General features: G+C 42.7%; 1 protein-coding gene across 1 annotated transcript in view; it reads left to right on the top strand.

The window, feature by feature from the left end:
- The window catches only part of PPFIA2 (PTPRF interacting protein alpha 2), a 385,317-nt gene that overhangs the window by 205,829 nt on the left and 162,511 nt on the right, over positions 1 to 16,977 (top strand). The window contains exon 5 of the mRNA XM_040408503.1: positions 9,714 to 9,788. Within this exon, the coding sequence (XP_040264437.1) occupies positions 9,714 to 9,788 (75 nt within the window). The remainder of the gene's footprint in view (positions 1 to 9,713; positions 9,789 to 16,977) is intronic.

Below are 16,977 nucleotides of genomic sequence, written 5' to 3'. Positions count from 1 at the left end.
ACACCGGTGAGCTCAGCAACACCAAAAGACCCGGAAGACCACGGAAAACAACTGTGGTGGATGACCGAAGAATTCATTCCCTGGTGAAGAAAACACTCTTCACAACAGTTGGCCAGATCAAGAACACTCTCCAGGAGGTAGGTGTATGTGTGTCAAAGTCAACAATCAAGAGAACAATTAATCACCTGAAATGAATCTGATTGAGCATGCATTTCACTTGCTGAAGACAAAACTGAAGGGAAAAGGCCCCAAGAACAAGCAGGAACTAAAGACAGTTGCAGTAGAGGCCTGGAAGAGCATCACCAGGGATTGAACCCAGCGTCTGGTGATGTCTATGCATTCCAGAATTCAGGCTGTAATTGACTGCAAAAGATTTGCAACCAAGTATTAAAAAGTGAAAGTTTGATTTATGATTATTATTCTGTCCCATTACTTTTGGTCCCTTAACAAGTGGGAGGCACATATGCAAACTGTTGTAATTCCTACACCGTTCACCTGATTTGGATGTAAATACCCTCAAATTAAACCTGACAGTCTGCAGTTAAAGCACATTTGTTTCATTTCAAATCCATTGTGGTGGTATATAGAGCCAAAAATGTTAGAATTGTCTCAATGTCCCAATATTTATGGACCTGGCTGTATAAGTGAGCAATGAGTTAAAACAGGGCAAGGGTGGGGGGCAATTGAAGAGAAAATTGGAGGACCTTTTCTTACCACTCCATTCCAGTCTGTATGGATCAATGAAGAGCTGATTGTGAACTTCTAATACTTGCTATTAGGGGTTAAAGGACCTATGATGATGTCATCACAGGCCCTGGCAGATGTACCTTTCAAACGTGGGGACTATGCCATTTTTGGTGCAGTTCCTTTGCTAGATCCTGCAGGACCTGTAATGTTGAAGATGATGTCATCATAGGTCCTGACAGATGCACTGTTCTAACCTGGGAACTACACTTTACACTGTGCAGTTCCCTTACAGGACCTGTGATGACATCATCAAAGGTCCTTTAGCTTTAGGAAGATAGACAGGAGCAATTAGGGGGCGGGGCCTCTCCTCCACTGCAGGCCCCCCTTCCTCACGGACCCCATAGCAGCTGCATGGTCTGCCTATATGGTAGGTACGCCACTGCTTACAATCAATGAGAGCTTGCAAGCGATGAAAAATATTTCATTTTATGAGAAAGCTTACTGTCTATGAGAGAGTTTACAGTCTCTGAGAAAGCTTGCAATTACTGAGAAAGCTTACAGCCAATGCGAAAGCTTACACTCTACGAGAGAGCTTACAGTCTATGAGCAATCATTCAGTCGATTTAAGAGTTTACAGTTTATAAGAAAGCTTATAGTCAATGCAAAAAACTACAATCTCTGAGAAGCTTTCACTCAATAATGAAGCTTACACTCCATGAGAAAGTTTACAATCTATGACAGACATTACAATCTATGAGGAATCTTACAGTCTATGAGCAAACTTACAATCTTTGATAAAATTACAATCCATGAGACGACGTACAAACAATGAGAAAGCTTAGATGCAATGACAAAGCTTACAACCTAGAAGAGAGGATACAATCAATGAGAAAGCTTACATTCTATGAGAACTTACAGTACAATAAGTGAGAAAGCTTAGAATCTATGGGAGAGCTTACAATTGATGAAGGAGCTTACAATCGATAACCGAGCTGAGAATTTATGAGACCGCTTACAATCTATGAGAAAGATTACAAACTAGGAGAGAGCTTACAATCAGTGAAAAAGCTTACAATCTGTGAGAGAGTTTACAATCAATGGGAAAGCTTGCAATAGATGAGAAAGCATTCAGCCTATAAAAGAGTTTAAAATCTATGAGATCTATGAGAAAGCTAACAATCAATAGGAAAGCTTATACTCTGAGAGAGTTTACAGTTTATTAGAGAGTCTACAATAGTTGAGAAAGCTTACAGTCTATTAGAGAGCTTACCATTAAGCAGAAAGCTTACAGTCTATTAGAGACTTTACAATTTGTTGAATGGATTAGGCAGTGGCTGAGGCACAGACAACAGAGGGTTGTAGTCAATGGAGTATATTCAGACCAAGGTCTTGTTACCAGTGGGGTACCTCAGGGATCTGTTCTGGGACCCATGTTGTTTAATATCTTTATCAGCGAAATTGCAGAAGGCCTCAATGGTAAGGTGTGTCTTTTTGCTGATGACACAAAGATTTGTAACAGGGTTAATGTTCCTGGAGGGATACACCAAATGGAAAAGGATTTAGGAAAACTAGAGGAATTGTTAAAAATCTGGCAACTAAAACTTTATGTTGATAAGTGCAAGATAATGCACCTGGGGTGTAAAAACCCAAGAGCAGAATATAAAATTAGTGATACAGTCCTAACCTCAGTATCTGAGGAAAGGGATTTAGGGGTCACAGAAGAATTAAAGGTAGGCAATGTCATAGAGCAGTGATGCCCAACCTACGGCCGGTGGGCCAAATCCGGCACGCGAAGCTGTGTCATGTGGCCCGTGCGACTTCCTGGAAAAAGTCCAATACGCCTTAGACTTTTCCCCCGATGCTGCCTGTGCCTGAAATAATCAATAGCAAAGCTCCTTACAGCAAGGAGCTTTGTTATTGATTGGTATAGGAGCATGCCGGAGCAATACAAGTCCTGCAGCAGGGGAGCCGGTGGGAGCTGGAAGGAGGAGGGGCAGGCTCCAGGGGTGGCTGTTGTAAGGAGAGTGGGGCGCGCTGACCGAGGACCTTGGGAAACATGGAAGTAAGGAGCCACGGACTCCTGTGACTGGTCCCCGGTGACCCTGCTCCCCCTCCTCCTGTCACCCCATTAGTGACCCTGCTCCCCCCTCCTCCTGTCACCCCATTAGTGACCCTGCTCCCCCTCCCCCTGTCACCCCACTAGTGACCCTGCTCCCTCTCCTTCTGTCATCTTACTAGTGACCCTGCTCCCCCTCCTCCTGTCACCCCTTTAGTGACCCTGCTCCCCCCTCCTCCTGTCACCCCACTAGTGACCCTGCTCCCCCCTCCTACTGTCTCCTCACTAGTGACCCTATTTCCCCCTCCTCCTGTCACCTCACTAGTGACCCTGCTCCCCCTCCTCCTGTCTCCTCACTAGTGACCCTGCTTCCCCCTTCTCCTGTAACCCCACTAATGGCCATCTTTCCCCCTCCTCCTGTCACCTCACTAGTGACCCTGCTCCCCCTCTTCATATCACCCCACTAGTGACCCTGCTCCCCCCTCCTCCTGTCACCTCACTAGTGACCCTGCTCCTCCTCCTCCTGTCTCCTCACTAGTGACCCTATTTCCCCCTCCTCCTGTCACCTCACTAGTGACCCTGCTCCCCCCTCTTCCTATCACCCCACTAGTGACCCTGCTCCCCCCCTCCTCCTGTCACCTCACTAGTGACCCTGCTCCCCTCTCCTCCTGTCTCCTCACTAGTGACCCTATTTCCCCCTCCTCCTGTCACCCCACTAGTGACCCTGTTTCCCCCTCCTCTTGTCACTCCACTAGTGACCCTGCTTCCCCCTCCTCTTGTCACTCCACTAGTGACCCTGCTCCCCTCTCCTCCTGTCACCCCACTAGTGACCCTGCTTCCCCCTCCTCCTGTCACCCCACTAGTGACCCTGCTTCCCCCTCCACCTGTCACCTCACTAGTGACCCTGCTTCCCCCTCCTCCTGTCACCTCACTAGTGACCCTGCTCCCCCCTCCTCCTGTCACCTCACTAGTGAACCTGCTCCCCCTTCTCCTGTCACCCCACTAGTGACCCTGCTCCCCCTTCTCCTGTCACCCCACTAGTGACCCTGCTCCCCCTTCTCCTGTCACCTCACTAGTGACCCTGCTCCCCCCTCCTCCTGTCACCTCACTAGTGACCCTGCTCCCCCTCCTCCTGTCACCTCACTAGTGAACCTGCTCCCCCCTCCTCCTGTCACCCCACTAGTGACCCTGCTTCCCCCTCCTCCTGTCACCCCACTAGTGACCCTGCTTCCCCCTCCTCCTGTCACCTCACTAGTGACCCTGCTCCCCCCTCCTCTTGTCACCCCACTAGTGACCCTGCTCCCCCCTCCTCCTGTCACCCCACTAGTGACCCTGCTCTCCCCTCTTCTTGTCACACCACAGGGAAGAAGCTGAATAGACTCCACCGACTATGATGGGATCCTTTCAGTTTCCGTTCGGACAAAAGTGCCCCATACAAGGCTTTTTTGTCTGGTCTTTCGACAGAATCTGCAACAGAGGCTCCAAATGCAGCCTCCAACGTAGATTTGAAGGCCTACGTATTATGTATTCTAGTAATGATCACACTTGCCCCCTCACAGTGTGTGCATTTCTTTCTGGCAAAGCTACCTGGTTCTGGCCCGCAAAATTTTTGCCATGTCTAGTGCGGCCCTCAGACGAAAAATGGTCGGGCACCACTGTCATAGAGCAGCAGGAAATGCTAGCAGAATGCTTGGGTGTATAGGGAGAGGCATTACCAGTAGAAAGAGGGAGGTGCTCATGCCGCTCTACAGAGCACTAGTGAGACCTCATTTGGAGTATTGTGCTCAGTACTGGAGACCATATCTCCAGAAGGATATTAATACTTTGGAGGGAGTTCAGAGAAGAGCTACTAAACTAGTACATGGATTGCAGGATAAAACTTACCAGGAAAGATTAAAGGACCTTAACATGTATAGCTTGGAAGAAAGACCAGACAGAGGGGATATGATAGAAACTTTTAAATACATAAAGGGAATCAACAAGGTAAAAGAGGAGAGAACATTTAAAAGAAGAAAAACTGCTACAAGAGGACATAGTTTTAAATTAGAGGGGCAAAGGTTTAAAAGTAATATCAGGAAGTATTACTTTACTGAGAGAGTAGTGGATGCATGGAATAGCCTTCCTGCAGAAGTGGTAGCTGCAAATACAGTGAAGGAGTTTAAGCATGCATGGGATAGGCATAAGGCTATCCTTCATATAAGATAGGGCCAGGGGCAATCCATAGTACTCAGTATATTGGGCAGACTAGATGGGCCAAATGGTTCTTATCTGCCGACACATTCTATGTTTCTATAAGAAAGCTTACAGTCTATTAGAGAGCTTACAATTGATGAGAGCTTACAGTCTATTAGGGAGCTTACAATTGAAAGAGAGCTTACAGTCTAGGAAAGAGCATACAATCAATGAGAACACTTACAATTACAGTTGATGAGAAAACTTACAATTGACTAGAAAGCTTGCAATCAATGAGAAAGCTTACGATCTAGGAGAGAGCATACAGTCAGTGAGTAAGCATGTATAAAGGAAACAAACGGAACCGTTATTTGGCCCCATAGACATGTATTAGGACGGAGCAAAACGGCATGCCTCATAAAGGCTTCCGTTTTGCTTTCTGTCCTAAAATTCTGTTATATTCCGTTATATAACTGTTATAACAGAACCTATAATATAATGCCAATGCAAACCCTTCCTTGCAATTAAAGAGAAATTTTATAATCGGTGAGAGCCTAAAATGTTTGAGAAATTATACTGAATGACAGAGCTTACAATTGATGAGAAAGCTACAAATGATGAAAAAAACTTAAAATCTAGGAGGGAGCCTACAATCAATAAGAAATCCTACAGTTCATGAAAGAGCTTATAATCGATAAGAAAGCTACAACAAGAGCTGTAACAATTAGAGATGAGCGAATCGAATCCCACAAAGTGGAATTCGATCCAAAATTCTGGATAAATTCAATTCGCCTCGAAACCAAATTTCTTTGTCCTTCGTGTCAGCAAATTGATTTAACCTGAAATAGTGTAAAAAAAACAAAAAAATGCAAGCTTACCTTCTCCATTTGCTTCCGAGAGCGTACAATTGATACGAGTTCTTACAATCGAAAGAGCTTACAATTGTTGAAAGAGCTTACAATCAATGAGAGAGCTGACAATTCCTAAGAAATCTTGCAATCTAGGTGAGAACAGAATGAATGAGAGCTTACAATCAATAAGAAAACTTAAAGGGCTGTCTCACTTCAGCAAATGGCATTTATCATGTAGAGAAAGTTAATACAAGGCACTTACTAATGTGTTGTGATTTGACAGGATGCAAAAATGTGACGTGAACCTTATATTAGCTGGAGTGTTCTTTGTTGAAATTTAATGGAGTCTGTCAGCAGTTTTGACCATGTTAAATGTTAAACTAGTACCAGCACGAGGTGGGGACTGGGGAGAGTAAGACAAAAATACATTTGTTGAGCTTTTCACATCAGTATGAATATGAAGTTTTATTGTGCTAGATTTTGCCCCAGCAAGTGCCATGGAGGAGGAGCTTCTCTGTGTAGTGCTTCATAGTTCCTCCCCTCTGCTGTGAGTGACAGCTGTTTCATCCAACCAGGAGACCACGATAACCACCAGAGAGGAGGGGCTGTGAAGTTGATCAGAGCAGAGAACATTTCATATTGAAGCCCAGTATTGGGCACTTGCTGGAGCAGAATTTGGCTGAATGAAAGTTCATATTCAATTTCTCACTACAGTACTCATGATAAAAAAGCTCCACAAAAGGTATGATTGTCCTGCTCTCCCAGCTCCTACCTATTGCTGTCAGCAGTTTAGCATGGTCAGAACTGCTGACTCTCTGTAATAAATTGTTGTATTTCCGGAAAAGCATCAGCACCTCCAAAAGCATTTTTGTTACAACCTGATCAGTACTTAACATGCTTCTAGTGTGGACATATGATTCCTCCTACTTACAAGCTGCATACGCCACAGAGTTGCATCGTTTTCTTTGCTCTGTCTATAAGCAATGACTTTTTCTTTCAGTGAATGCCTGATTGGCAGGGGTGCCAGGAGTCAGACCCCCACTGATCAGATATTGATGACCAGATAATGATGACGGAATTTTAATTATTCTGACAGGTTAAATGGGTATTCCAGCCAGAAAAATTTAAAACCTATACACTGGATAGGTTATGAATATGAGATGTGACCACTAATACCTCCACTGCTAAAATGGGCTTGGCTGTTTCTATAGAGTGTTTGTTCAACCTTGGTTCTTTACCAACATCTCTTCACTGTGGTTGGTGGAGACACGAGAGTTTAGCTATCATTGGACTGCCAGGGGCTGAAACCCTACCTATATAACATTTGTCATCTACTGCATGATACGGTTTCTTTTTACCATTCATAATGTTTTTATATGGTTATTCTTATGTTAACCGGGATGTCTTAGAGAATGGTTTCCTATTCTTGCACATAAAGTGGATTCCCAGTGGGGGACCACACTGCGAGGTCCTTATACCCTAAAAGAACATTTAGATACGGGTTGTGTTGAGGCAAGCCCTTAATCATATTCACATGCATCAGATTTGTTGCAGAAATTTCTGCGACTATCTCATTCGTCTGAATGTGTCTTCAAGAAATCCATGTGCTTGCCCCAGAAACAGCCCTATTCAGATGAATGGAACTCATTTTTAGTCTTTCTAAAACAAATCTACTATCTGTGAATTCACCAAACATAATAACATAACTTCATTCTGTATGATCTGTTTTTCGGTTTTCTTTTCCCACTAAATTTATTATCCATAATTTATTTCCTGTTTGTTTTTAGAGTATTTGAGCTATTGTAAATTATATATGTACTTTTACTGGCAATTTATTGCAAGACAAATTTTTATTGTTCCCTTAATTATGGGCTAATCACAAAAAATCCCACTTAGGGTACTTTCACACTTGCGGCAGGACGGATCCGACAGGCTGTTCACCCTGTCGGATCCGTCCTTCCGCTATTTTGCCGTGCCAAAGGACCGCCACTCCGTCCCCATTGACTATAATGGGGATGGGGGCGGAGCTCCGGCGCAGTACGGCAGTTCGCGGTGAGAGGCCACTGGACTAAAAAGTCGGACATGCAGGACTTTTAGTCCGGCGTCCTTTCGCCGTGCACTACCGTGCTGCGCCGGAGCTCCGCCCCCGTCCCCATTATAGTCAATGGGGACGGAGCGGCGGTCCGGCGGCACGGCGAAATAGCGGAAGGACGGATCCAAGAGGGTGAACGGCCTGTCGGATCTGTCCTGCCACAAGTGTGAAAGTAACCTAATGTGTACGCTGTATCTTTTTTTTTCATATATTCTAATTATCTCGAGAAAAGGAATGGCAACTACTCTCTACGTATTCTTCTGGATCTCTCTGCAGCTTTGACATTTCTCCTTTGCATGCTCTACTTTATTGGCCACATGGACAATGTTCTCTCCTGGTTTTATTGTGTCTCTCTAGCTGCTCTTTCAGTGTATCATTTGCTGGTGCTGCTTCTTCTCATCATCTTGCTGTTAGCGTTCCTCAGGGTTTAGTCCTAGGCCCACTCTTTTTTCCTCTACACAGTCCCTATGGTACGCACCATCAGCAAATTTGGTTTTCAGTACAATCTCTATGCTGATGACACCCAACTATATATCTCATCCCTTGACATCACTCTAGTAGTACTACAAAACACCAGTGGTTGTCTGGCAGCTGTCTCTAACATCGTGTTCTCTCTCTACCTGAAACTGAATCTCTCATAAACTGAACTTCATGTCTTTCCTTATTTACTAACCTACCTAAAACTGATATTTCAATTTCAGTCTGTGGTATTATTATTCATAAAGCTCTCCACGGTGCTGCACCTCCCTACATATCTGCCATCATTTCTGTTTACCACCCTGCTTGTGCTCTCCAGTCTCTCAATGATTTAAGATTAACATTCTCCTTAATTACAACTTCTTACTCCTGTCTCCAAGACTTTTCTCAAGCTGCAACAATTCTCTGGAATCAGCATTTCTGTCACTATTTTATGCTGCCCTCAGTAAGGTCAGCATAAAGTTGATGACAGGATCCCTTTAAAAACATATCTTTTTAGGCAGGCTTATCATGTTCACTAAACTGACTCTTCTCTGTTCACCCCCCACCCCTCATTCTTCAGAACATCTAACAATAATCCCCTCACTCAATACACTATCTCATGCAGCTCTGTCTGTCTGCATTACTTTATTTAGAACAAAGATGGCAGGATCACTTTATTTCTCAATTAGTTTTATCTTTTGTGTCACCCTATTTCCTCATAGATTGCAAGCAGGGCCCTCACTCCTCATGCTTCAATCGTATATTAGCCTATATTTTTGTGGTGTCTATTTTGATTTGTACATGTACCCTCTGAATTGTAAATCGCTGTGGAATATGGTGATGCTGTATAAAGAAAGTATATTATTATTTACCTGTATTTTCCATATTGTCTTTTTCTCTAATTTTGAGGAAATCATATCAAATAAAAGCACACATATACTGGGATTTATCAAGCCCTGCATTCCAGAATTCTGGCTTCAAAAATATTGCAATATAGGGACTTTGCAACTTTTTTAGGTCATGAGCAAAAATGTTGGGACTTTTTGCATTTCTGCACTCCAGTTTTCCGAAGTAAATGGGAAAGTTAGCAATGTTAGTCTGCAATGTTAATGTATTTCATATAATCACTATGACTTTTTAAAACAAAACGTTTTGCAAACTCACTGCAGTAAGGGGATGGTTTAGAAAAACTGGAATAGCATTTCTAGACAAAAGTGTTAAGTTTAAAGATGCACCAAATTAAATGGGACATTTGATAAATGTGGCACAAAGTATGTGAACACAGACTCAAGTAAAGCTGATCTCAAATATTACCCTCATGATACAGTCCCCAGAATGCTAGGTTGCCTAATAGAACCAGAAAACATGTTACTATACATTTTTGTTTTTCTTCTAGGTGAGAGAACGGCTGAGGGTTTCTTTAGAGAGAGTATCTGCACTGGAAGAAGAACTTGTCGTTGCCAACCAGGAGGTAAAAATCAAACACAACATTTTTGGAAATTGTCAACAAATAGATGAATTGCAATTTGTGCAGACCATTGTGCACAGCCCACTGGAATTTAATGTTAGATGTATCAAGATTCCTCCTCATACTGTTTGGAAACAAAGGGGGTCATTTAGTAAACAGAAGTACGCTAAAATTAGGCGCATTTCTGGCACAGATTGTGGCGCAAAGATAGAGGGGTAAAACAGTAAGCATAAGGCCATATTCACACATTATACACAGTATATGGTCATTTTTTTTTATCTATTTTTTTTAATTTTTTTTATAAAGCCAACCAGGATTAAAAAATAATTATACATGCCCTTTTTTTGTAGGATTCGTTCCTGGTTTCGACTTCAAAAAGCAAAAAAAAAAGAAAAAGTAAAAAGCAGTGAAAGCAAAAACTCTGAATAACTTCTATGGGGCCTTTTACAGGGGCAGATGATTACTCTTAATGAGTGCTTACTGACAATATAGGAGGTTGATTCCTTTAAGGGGTTGTCTCACTTCAACAAACGGCATTTATCATGTAGAGAAAGTTAATACAGGGCACCCTCACCACTCCATTGCTGCAGCTCTGGTGGTCCCCATTGATCTTTGTCTACCTCCCTGCAGCGATAAAATGCGGTCCATGCACATGAGCACTGCAGTCAGACACTGGTCTCAGCGCTAATGCTTGCATGTGTGGCCCAGTGGCCAGTGATTGGCTACAGTGACAATCGGCAGAGACCCGCGGCTAATAACCATGACCGCAGTCATTGAAGCCTTTAGATTCCGTGATCAAGTGAGATCACAGCATCTAAAGGGTGAAAAACCCGGAAGCACTTCTTACCAGCATCCTCTGCGGCCATTTAGGATGCCAGTAATTGTTTTCAATGTGCTGAAGAGACGCAGGGTATTGAAGCTGCAATTCTTATTATGGCCACCTGGTGGCAGGCCAATATAGCAAATGAGCAATTCTGAGCAATTAATGGATCTAATAAAATCAAAGATTGTTCAGAATTTTTGAAATAAATGGATTTTGTAGGCTCAAATACGAGCTTCAAAAGCATAAAAAAGTTTGAAAAATCTAAAAAAATATATTAAAAAATGTATAAAATATAAAAGTTTCCGTAGAATAAAAAAGTAAATATATAAATAACAAAAAATATAAACATCATGGGTATCACTGTGACCGAAAACACCTGTACTAATAAAAATATTTTTCCAATACGGCTAATGGCATAACGGAAAAAGGGTCAAAATGGCCAATTAGCCATTTTTTCATCGCTTCTCTTTCCCCAAAAAATTTAATAAAATGTGAACAAAAAGTCACACACGCTCCAAAATGGTATCAATAAAAACTACAGATTGTACCGCAAAACATGAGCTTCCACAGAGCTCAGTAGATATAACTATAAAAAACTTATGGGGGTCAGAATATGGTGATGTAAAGAAAAAAACTTTTTTTCTCAAAGTTTATTTATTTTTAGACATAAAAAACTATACATATGTGGTATCGTTGTAATTGTACTGACCCAGAGAATGAAGCGCACAGGTCAGTTTTGCTGCAAACTGAACGCCTTGGGAACAAAACCCGTAAAACGGTGGAGGGTGCGTTTTGTTTTCCAATTCCATTTTTTCCCGCTTCCCACTACATTGTATGCCATATTAAATGGTGGCATTAGAAAGTACAACTTGTCCCATAAACAATAAGTCCTCATACAGCTATGTGAATGTAAAATAAAAAAAAGTTATGGCTCAAGGAAGATAGGGAAGAAAAATGAAAACGCAAAAGGTTTAAGGTACTAATGATGCAATTAGATCTGTTAACTTGTTGGCTGTCTCCATATAAAAACACACTGAGGGACATTTATTAAGCTGTTTGCGCCACTATTTGGCATAAAAGAAAGTCTCAGATTATGGCGCGTACCATGTGTGCACCATAAATTGCCACTTTATGAGCTTCTTCGCTCTTGTGTGAAAAGGGGGCGTTGCTTAGCAGGAGGGGCGTGGCTTTGCCCAACACATTTATCATAACTATCATCAGAAAATGATGGACTTTATAGCTGAAGTCTACGGCAACCTGTAGTTGACGTAGACTTCAGTTTCTGGCGCACGCAGTGATGCGCCTGATTTGTTAAAAGGCTTCCGCCTCTTAATAAATTCGGTGCGTCTCACGCCAGTGCAGGGAGATCAAGACTGGCGCCAGTCTTGGTATGTCTCCCCCATTATTTTTGTTCTGTGTTGAACAAAAGATTATGTGGCTGTTCTTCATGCAATTTTTTTCTTTCAACCCATACTTCACAGCACATGAATTTGTTTCCTCTGTTATAACCCAAATTTTGGGTACCTGAAGCCTTCTTTCATTTTCACTCAAATTACAGTATATCTTTTTTTTTTCAAACTGGAATTATAAAGAACCGTGTTGCTCCCTCAAGTAGGCAGAACACAAGCCATTGAATAAGGCTTTCAGTGCACTGGAGCTGAAATAAATCCCATAAACTCTATGGGCATAATGAAGTGGTAGCAGTCAGTTGGAAAGCATATGTTTAAGCACTTTTTTCTCTTATGTTCTTGTAGGTTTTAATGATGACATTTTATTTCATCTTTATAATCTGGTGCTAGTTTGTAACTGTGTTTATATTTTTTCCCTTTCCATTAAAATGTTCGGAAAGACATCTGTGCTTCAGCATAAACTACAGACTTCACGTTTCTAATTCTAGCTGTAGACATGCATTAGCTGATGGCGGACTGATGAACATGTTGAAGCTGAGTCGAGCATGGGCATTATTTTGTTAATTCATTAACCCCTTCACGACCGCCAACGTACAAGTACATGTTGTGAATTTTACACAGCAGACACCCAGGGCTAATGTCGGCAATCAGCCTTCAGATGCCATGGTCAATTGAGACCATGGCATCTAAAACAGAACAGCTTTCCCGCGCTGAGATTGGGAAAGCTATTCTTTGGTGATCATAGGCTGGAGCCTATAGGAAGCAACCACACCTATCGCAGGTATATTCCAGTGTAGGCCTGAAGGTGGCAGCACTGCATCGGAATATATTGAATGTCATATCAACTAATATAAATTACATTAGTGTATAGGAAAAGCAATCTGATGATTGCACACTCAGGTAAATAAAAAAAAACGTAAAAAATTCTAATCACCCCCCTTCCCCATAATTAAAATAAATATAAATAAATGATAAAAAATAAACACCGTAGGCATCCCAAACAGTACGGTGAATGCCATAACGGAAAAACTCAAAATGAAAATGGTCGATTCACCGTTTTTTGTTGCTTATCCCCAAACAATTGAATAGAAAGTGATCAAACAGTCATACACACCCCAAAATGGTATCACTGGAAACTGCAGATCACCCCACATACAATGAACCCTCACACAGCTCTGTAGATGTAAATATAAAAAAAAAAACTTATGGGGGTTAGAATATGGCAATAAAACAGAAAAATATTTCAAAATCTTTATTTTTTTAAGTAGAAAAACTATACAAATTTGGTATTGCTATAATGGTACTGACCCAGAGAATGGATCCCTGACGAAGGAACCTGTAGGTTCTGAAACGCGTTGGGTGGAAATTTGTCCCTTGGAGGCACCCAGAGCGAAGTTGTGACGTCACACGAAGACGCTCCTGAACTCATCCCTGCAGGCTCCTCCACGTGTTCGCTAGATACCGGCCGGGGCAGCGCGCTAGGTGAGAGTTAGAGCAAGAAGCGTCCCATCAGATCTATACAGCGCTTCCTGGAACAACGGGATCACACCACATCACAAACGACTATTCATCAGATAACAGGTAGAGATCTTGTAATTAGCATCCTGTGCATACACATATAATAATCCTCACTCTCCCCTACCCTCTCTGTATGCCAGCGCCGGTATTATACACATGTATATATAGCTATTAGCCCCCTATTAAAGGTGAGAACAGGTTGGACACTCACCCCAATACTAGGCAGCGGCAAACAAGGTGATAACATCAGCCTCAGAGAGATATCTAACGGCAGCGCAAGTGTCTCTGTTCATCATAAACTTAATCATAAATGAGTTTTACCACACAGGAAACACCTAAAGAGCTAAACCCATAAAATCGTGACGGCATTGGATTTTTCCACCTCATTTGAATTTTTTTTTCCAGCTTACTACTACGTTGTATTCAATGTAGTAGTAGAATGGTACCATTCGAGAGTACAACTTGTCCCACAAAAAACAAGTCCTCGTATGGCTATGTGAATGAAGAATTAAAAAAGTTATGGCTCTCTGAAGGTCAGGACTAAAAAATTAAAATGCAAAAATGGAAGTCAATCCCTATCCAAAGGATAGAAAATAACTAAAGCGTTTTTCACACATAATTGATTCACGGACATGTGCTTTCCATGTTCTCCACGGACAGCACATGCATCCATTGACTTTAAGGTGTCTATTGGTTTTCCACAACCATGAGTCAATGGTGACACCACGGAAATTAGCTTTTTTTTGTCCATGATTGCAGATTCCACAAGCACACTATAGTGTATGAGTTTGTGAAAACCATGATAGCATCTATGTAAAAACCACAGACCATTGGAAGCAGAAATAAAATTTCAGCCTAGCAGTGTCTCTTGAATATAGATGACACATGAAGGGCAAAAAACAGAAACAGGGACCAGACAGTTTCTTCACTGAGGTTTTCACAGATGAACCACTGACCATCTAATGGGGTGGCAGGTTGGGCATGCTCCCTGCCACTCCATTCAGTCTCTATAAGACCACCGGAAATAGCCGAATGCTGTACTTGGCTATCTGCAGCAGTCCAGAGTGATTGGCACCACCTTTACAGGAGCAGTTATTGTGTTCTTACCTTAAGTTGTGTAAAAGGACCTTTAAGTACAACTACTGGCTGTTCACGTTACTGTCTTCTGTTAAACAGGTCATGAAAGTGTAATAAAAAAAACAATGAATCACATATTGGTTTCTGTACCCCAATTAATTTGATTGACAGCGATCAAGCATATATGAGATTGGGTTCTAGGGATTGGTGTGGTTTTCATTAAATGTTGAGCCATATACAGTTTGGTTTTTAGATAAGGAATGTATATCTTAAATGGGGCTAGGACAATATGTATTTATTTAGATTGTATACGATAGCCTAGAAACTAACCAGTGTACCGAACAGAGGCACACAACTCTGTGTAGTAGCCACGCTGGGGTAGTTTAATGTGAATCGGAGCTCAGCTTCAGTACGCGGCACCAGAAACCACACAGAGCATGGAGCTTTCTTTATCTGCTCAATACACGGTCAGTACCTGGCACCAAGCCAACTCAAACCAGTTAATTGGTGGGGGTGCCAGTTGGCCCCTAACTAGAGATGAGCGAATTTCAAAAAAATTAAATTCAGCCAGTTCGCTGAATCTTCCGAAAAGATTTGATTCGATCTGAATTTATTCGTGGCGAATCACATTTAAAAACAGCTATTTCCTGGCTGCAGAGAGCCTGTATAGTGGTGTAGATCATTGTGCCTTGCAGCAATACGCATAGGGAGTCTGCTATGGTAGTGAAACAATACTGAGTCATCTGTAAAGAATAAATCAAGGCAACTGGGCTTACTGTAGATTTCTTGAAAACGTTTCACTCGTACTTCCAACGAGCTTTCTCAATTCTGAGAAATTGAGAAAGCTCGTTGGAAGAACGAGCAAAACGTTTTCAAGAAATCTACAGTAAGTCCAGTTTCCTTGATTTATTCTTTACAGATATACCATGACCTGGATAAATGAGAACCTTCACAAACAATACTGAGTCAGTATGACACGCATATGACAGGTGTCGCTCTTAGAATCACTGCACACTTCACTTATTTAGGCAGCTATGGGGCCAAAACTGACCAAATAACTGAAGTGTGAACTCAGCCTTACAGAGCGATGTTAGCGCCAGGTATAAAGAACCGTGCAGAGGCCCAAGATCGTACTATAGTGTGAAAGAGCCCACTCCTTTTACACCGCCATCAGCTGATTTCTCATAGATGTCTACAGAACCTGTTCTATTAAACGCTTATGCAAGTAGAGCCCCCCCCCAACAGAGTGGAGAGGGTGTTAGCAGTAAGTCTGTGTTGACATCACTGATTATTTTGCCCTTCCTCTGATCCGTCAGAACAATAACCCCCAAAAAACAGATCCTGTTTGTTGGGCATCCGCCTTCACTCGGTAAGCATTTGGTCAGTAATCCATCAGTATTGCTAAAGCCCCAAAAAAACAGGATTGGATCCAAAGCAGAGATGACACGTGAATGGAATATTTGCATGTCTTCTGTGTTTTGTATCCACTCCTGCTTTTAGCTACCAAATCATAAGCCAATTCTGATGGGACCATACAGGCCTTACATCTGCTACATAGACAGGATCCATTTTGCATCTCATTTTTCCTTCCTTCTGACAGATCAGAAGAAGGGTCAAATAAATGATGATGTCAACAAGGCCAAACAGGGACACTAGTGGCTCAATCACAGAGTGGGGAGGGTGGGAACAGCATGAGAAGTCCACAGAGTGGCCCAATTACATAGTGGTGAGGGGGAAGCAGCATGAGGAGACCACAGAGTGGACCAGTGACATAGTAATGAGGTGTCAGCAGCATGAGGAGACCACAGAGTGGCCCAGTGACATAGTGGTGATGTGGCAGCAGCATGAGGAGACCACAAAGTGGTGATGTGGCAGCAGCATGAGAAGATCACAGAGTGGTGATGTGGCAGCAGCATGAGGAGACCACAGAGTGGTTATTTGGCAGCAGCATGTGGAGACCACAGAGTGGTGAAGTGGCAGCAGCATGAGGAAACCACAGAGTGGCCCAGAGACAGAGTTTTGAGTTGGCACCAGCATGAGGAGACCACAGAGTGGTGAAGTGGCAGCACCATGAGGAGACCACAGAGAGGTGAAGTGGCAGCAGCATGAGGAGACCACAGTGTGGCACAATGACAGAGTGTGGAGGTGGCAACAGCAGCATGAGAAGGCCACAGACTGGCAAGGTGACATAGTTTGGAGGGGGCAGCAGCAGCATGAGGAGACCACAGAGTGGCCCAGACATAGAGTTGTGAGTTGGCAGAAGCATGAGGAGACAACAGAGTGACATGGTGACATAGTGTGGAGGTGGCAGCAGCAGCAGCATGAGGAGACCACAGAGTGGCACAATGACATGGTGTGGAGGTGG

Source organism: Bufo bufo, chromosome 1 (assembly GCF_905171765.1).
Source record: "Bufo bufo chromosome 1, aBufBuf1.1, whole genome shotgun sequence".
NCBI lineage: Eukaryota > Metazoa > Chordata > Amphibia > Anura > Bufonidae > Bufo > Bufo bufo.
This window is presented reverse-complemented; position numbering and strand designations above follow the sequence as displayed.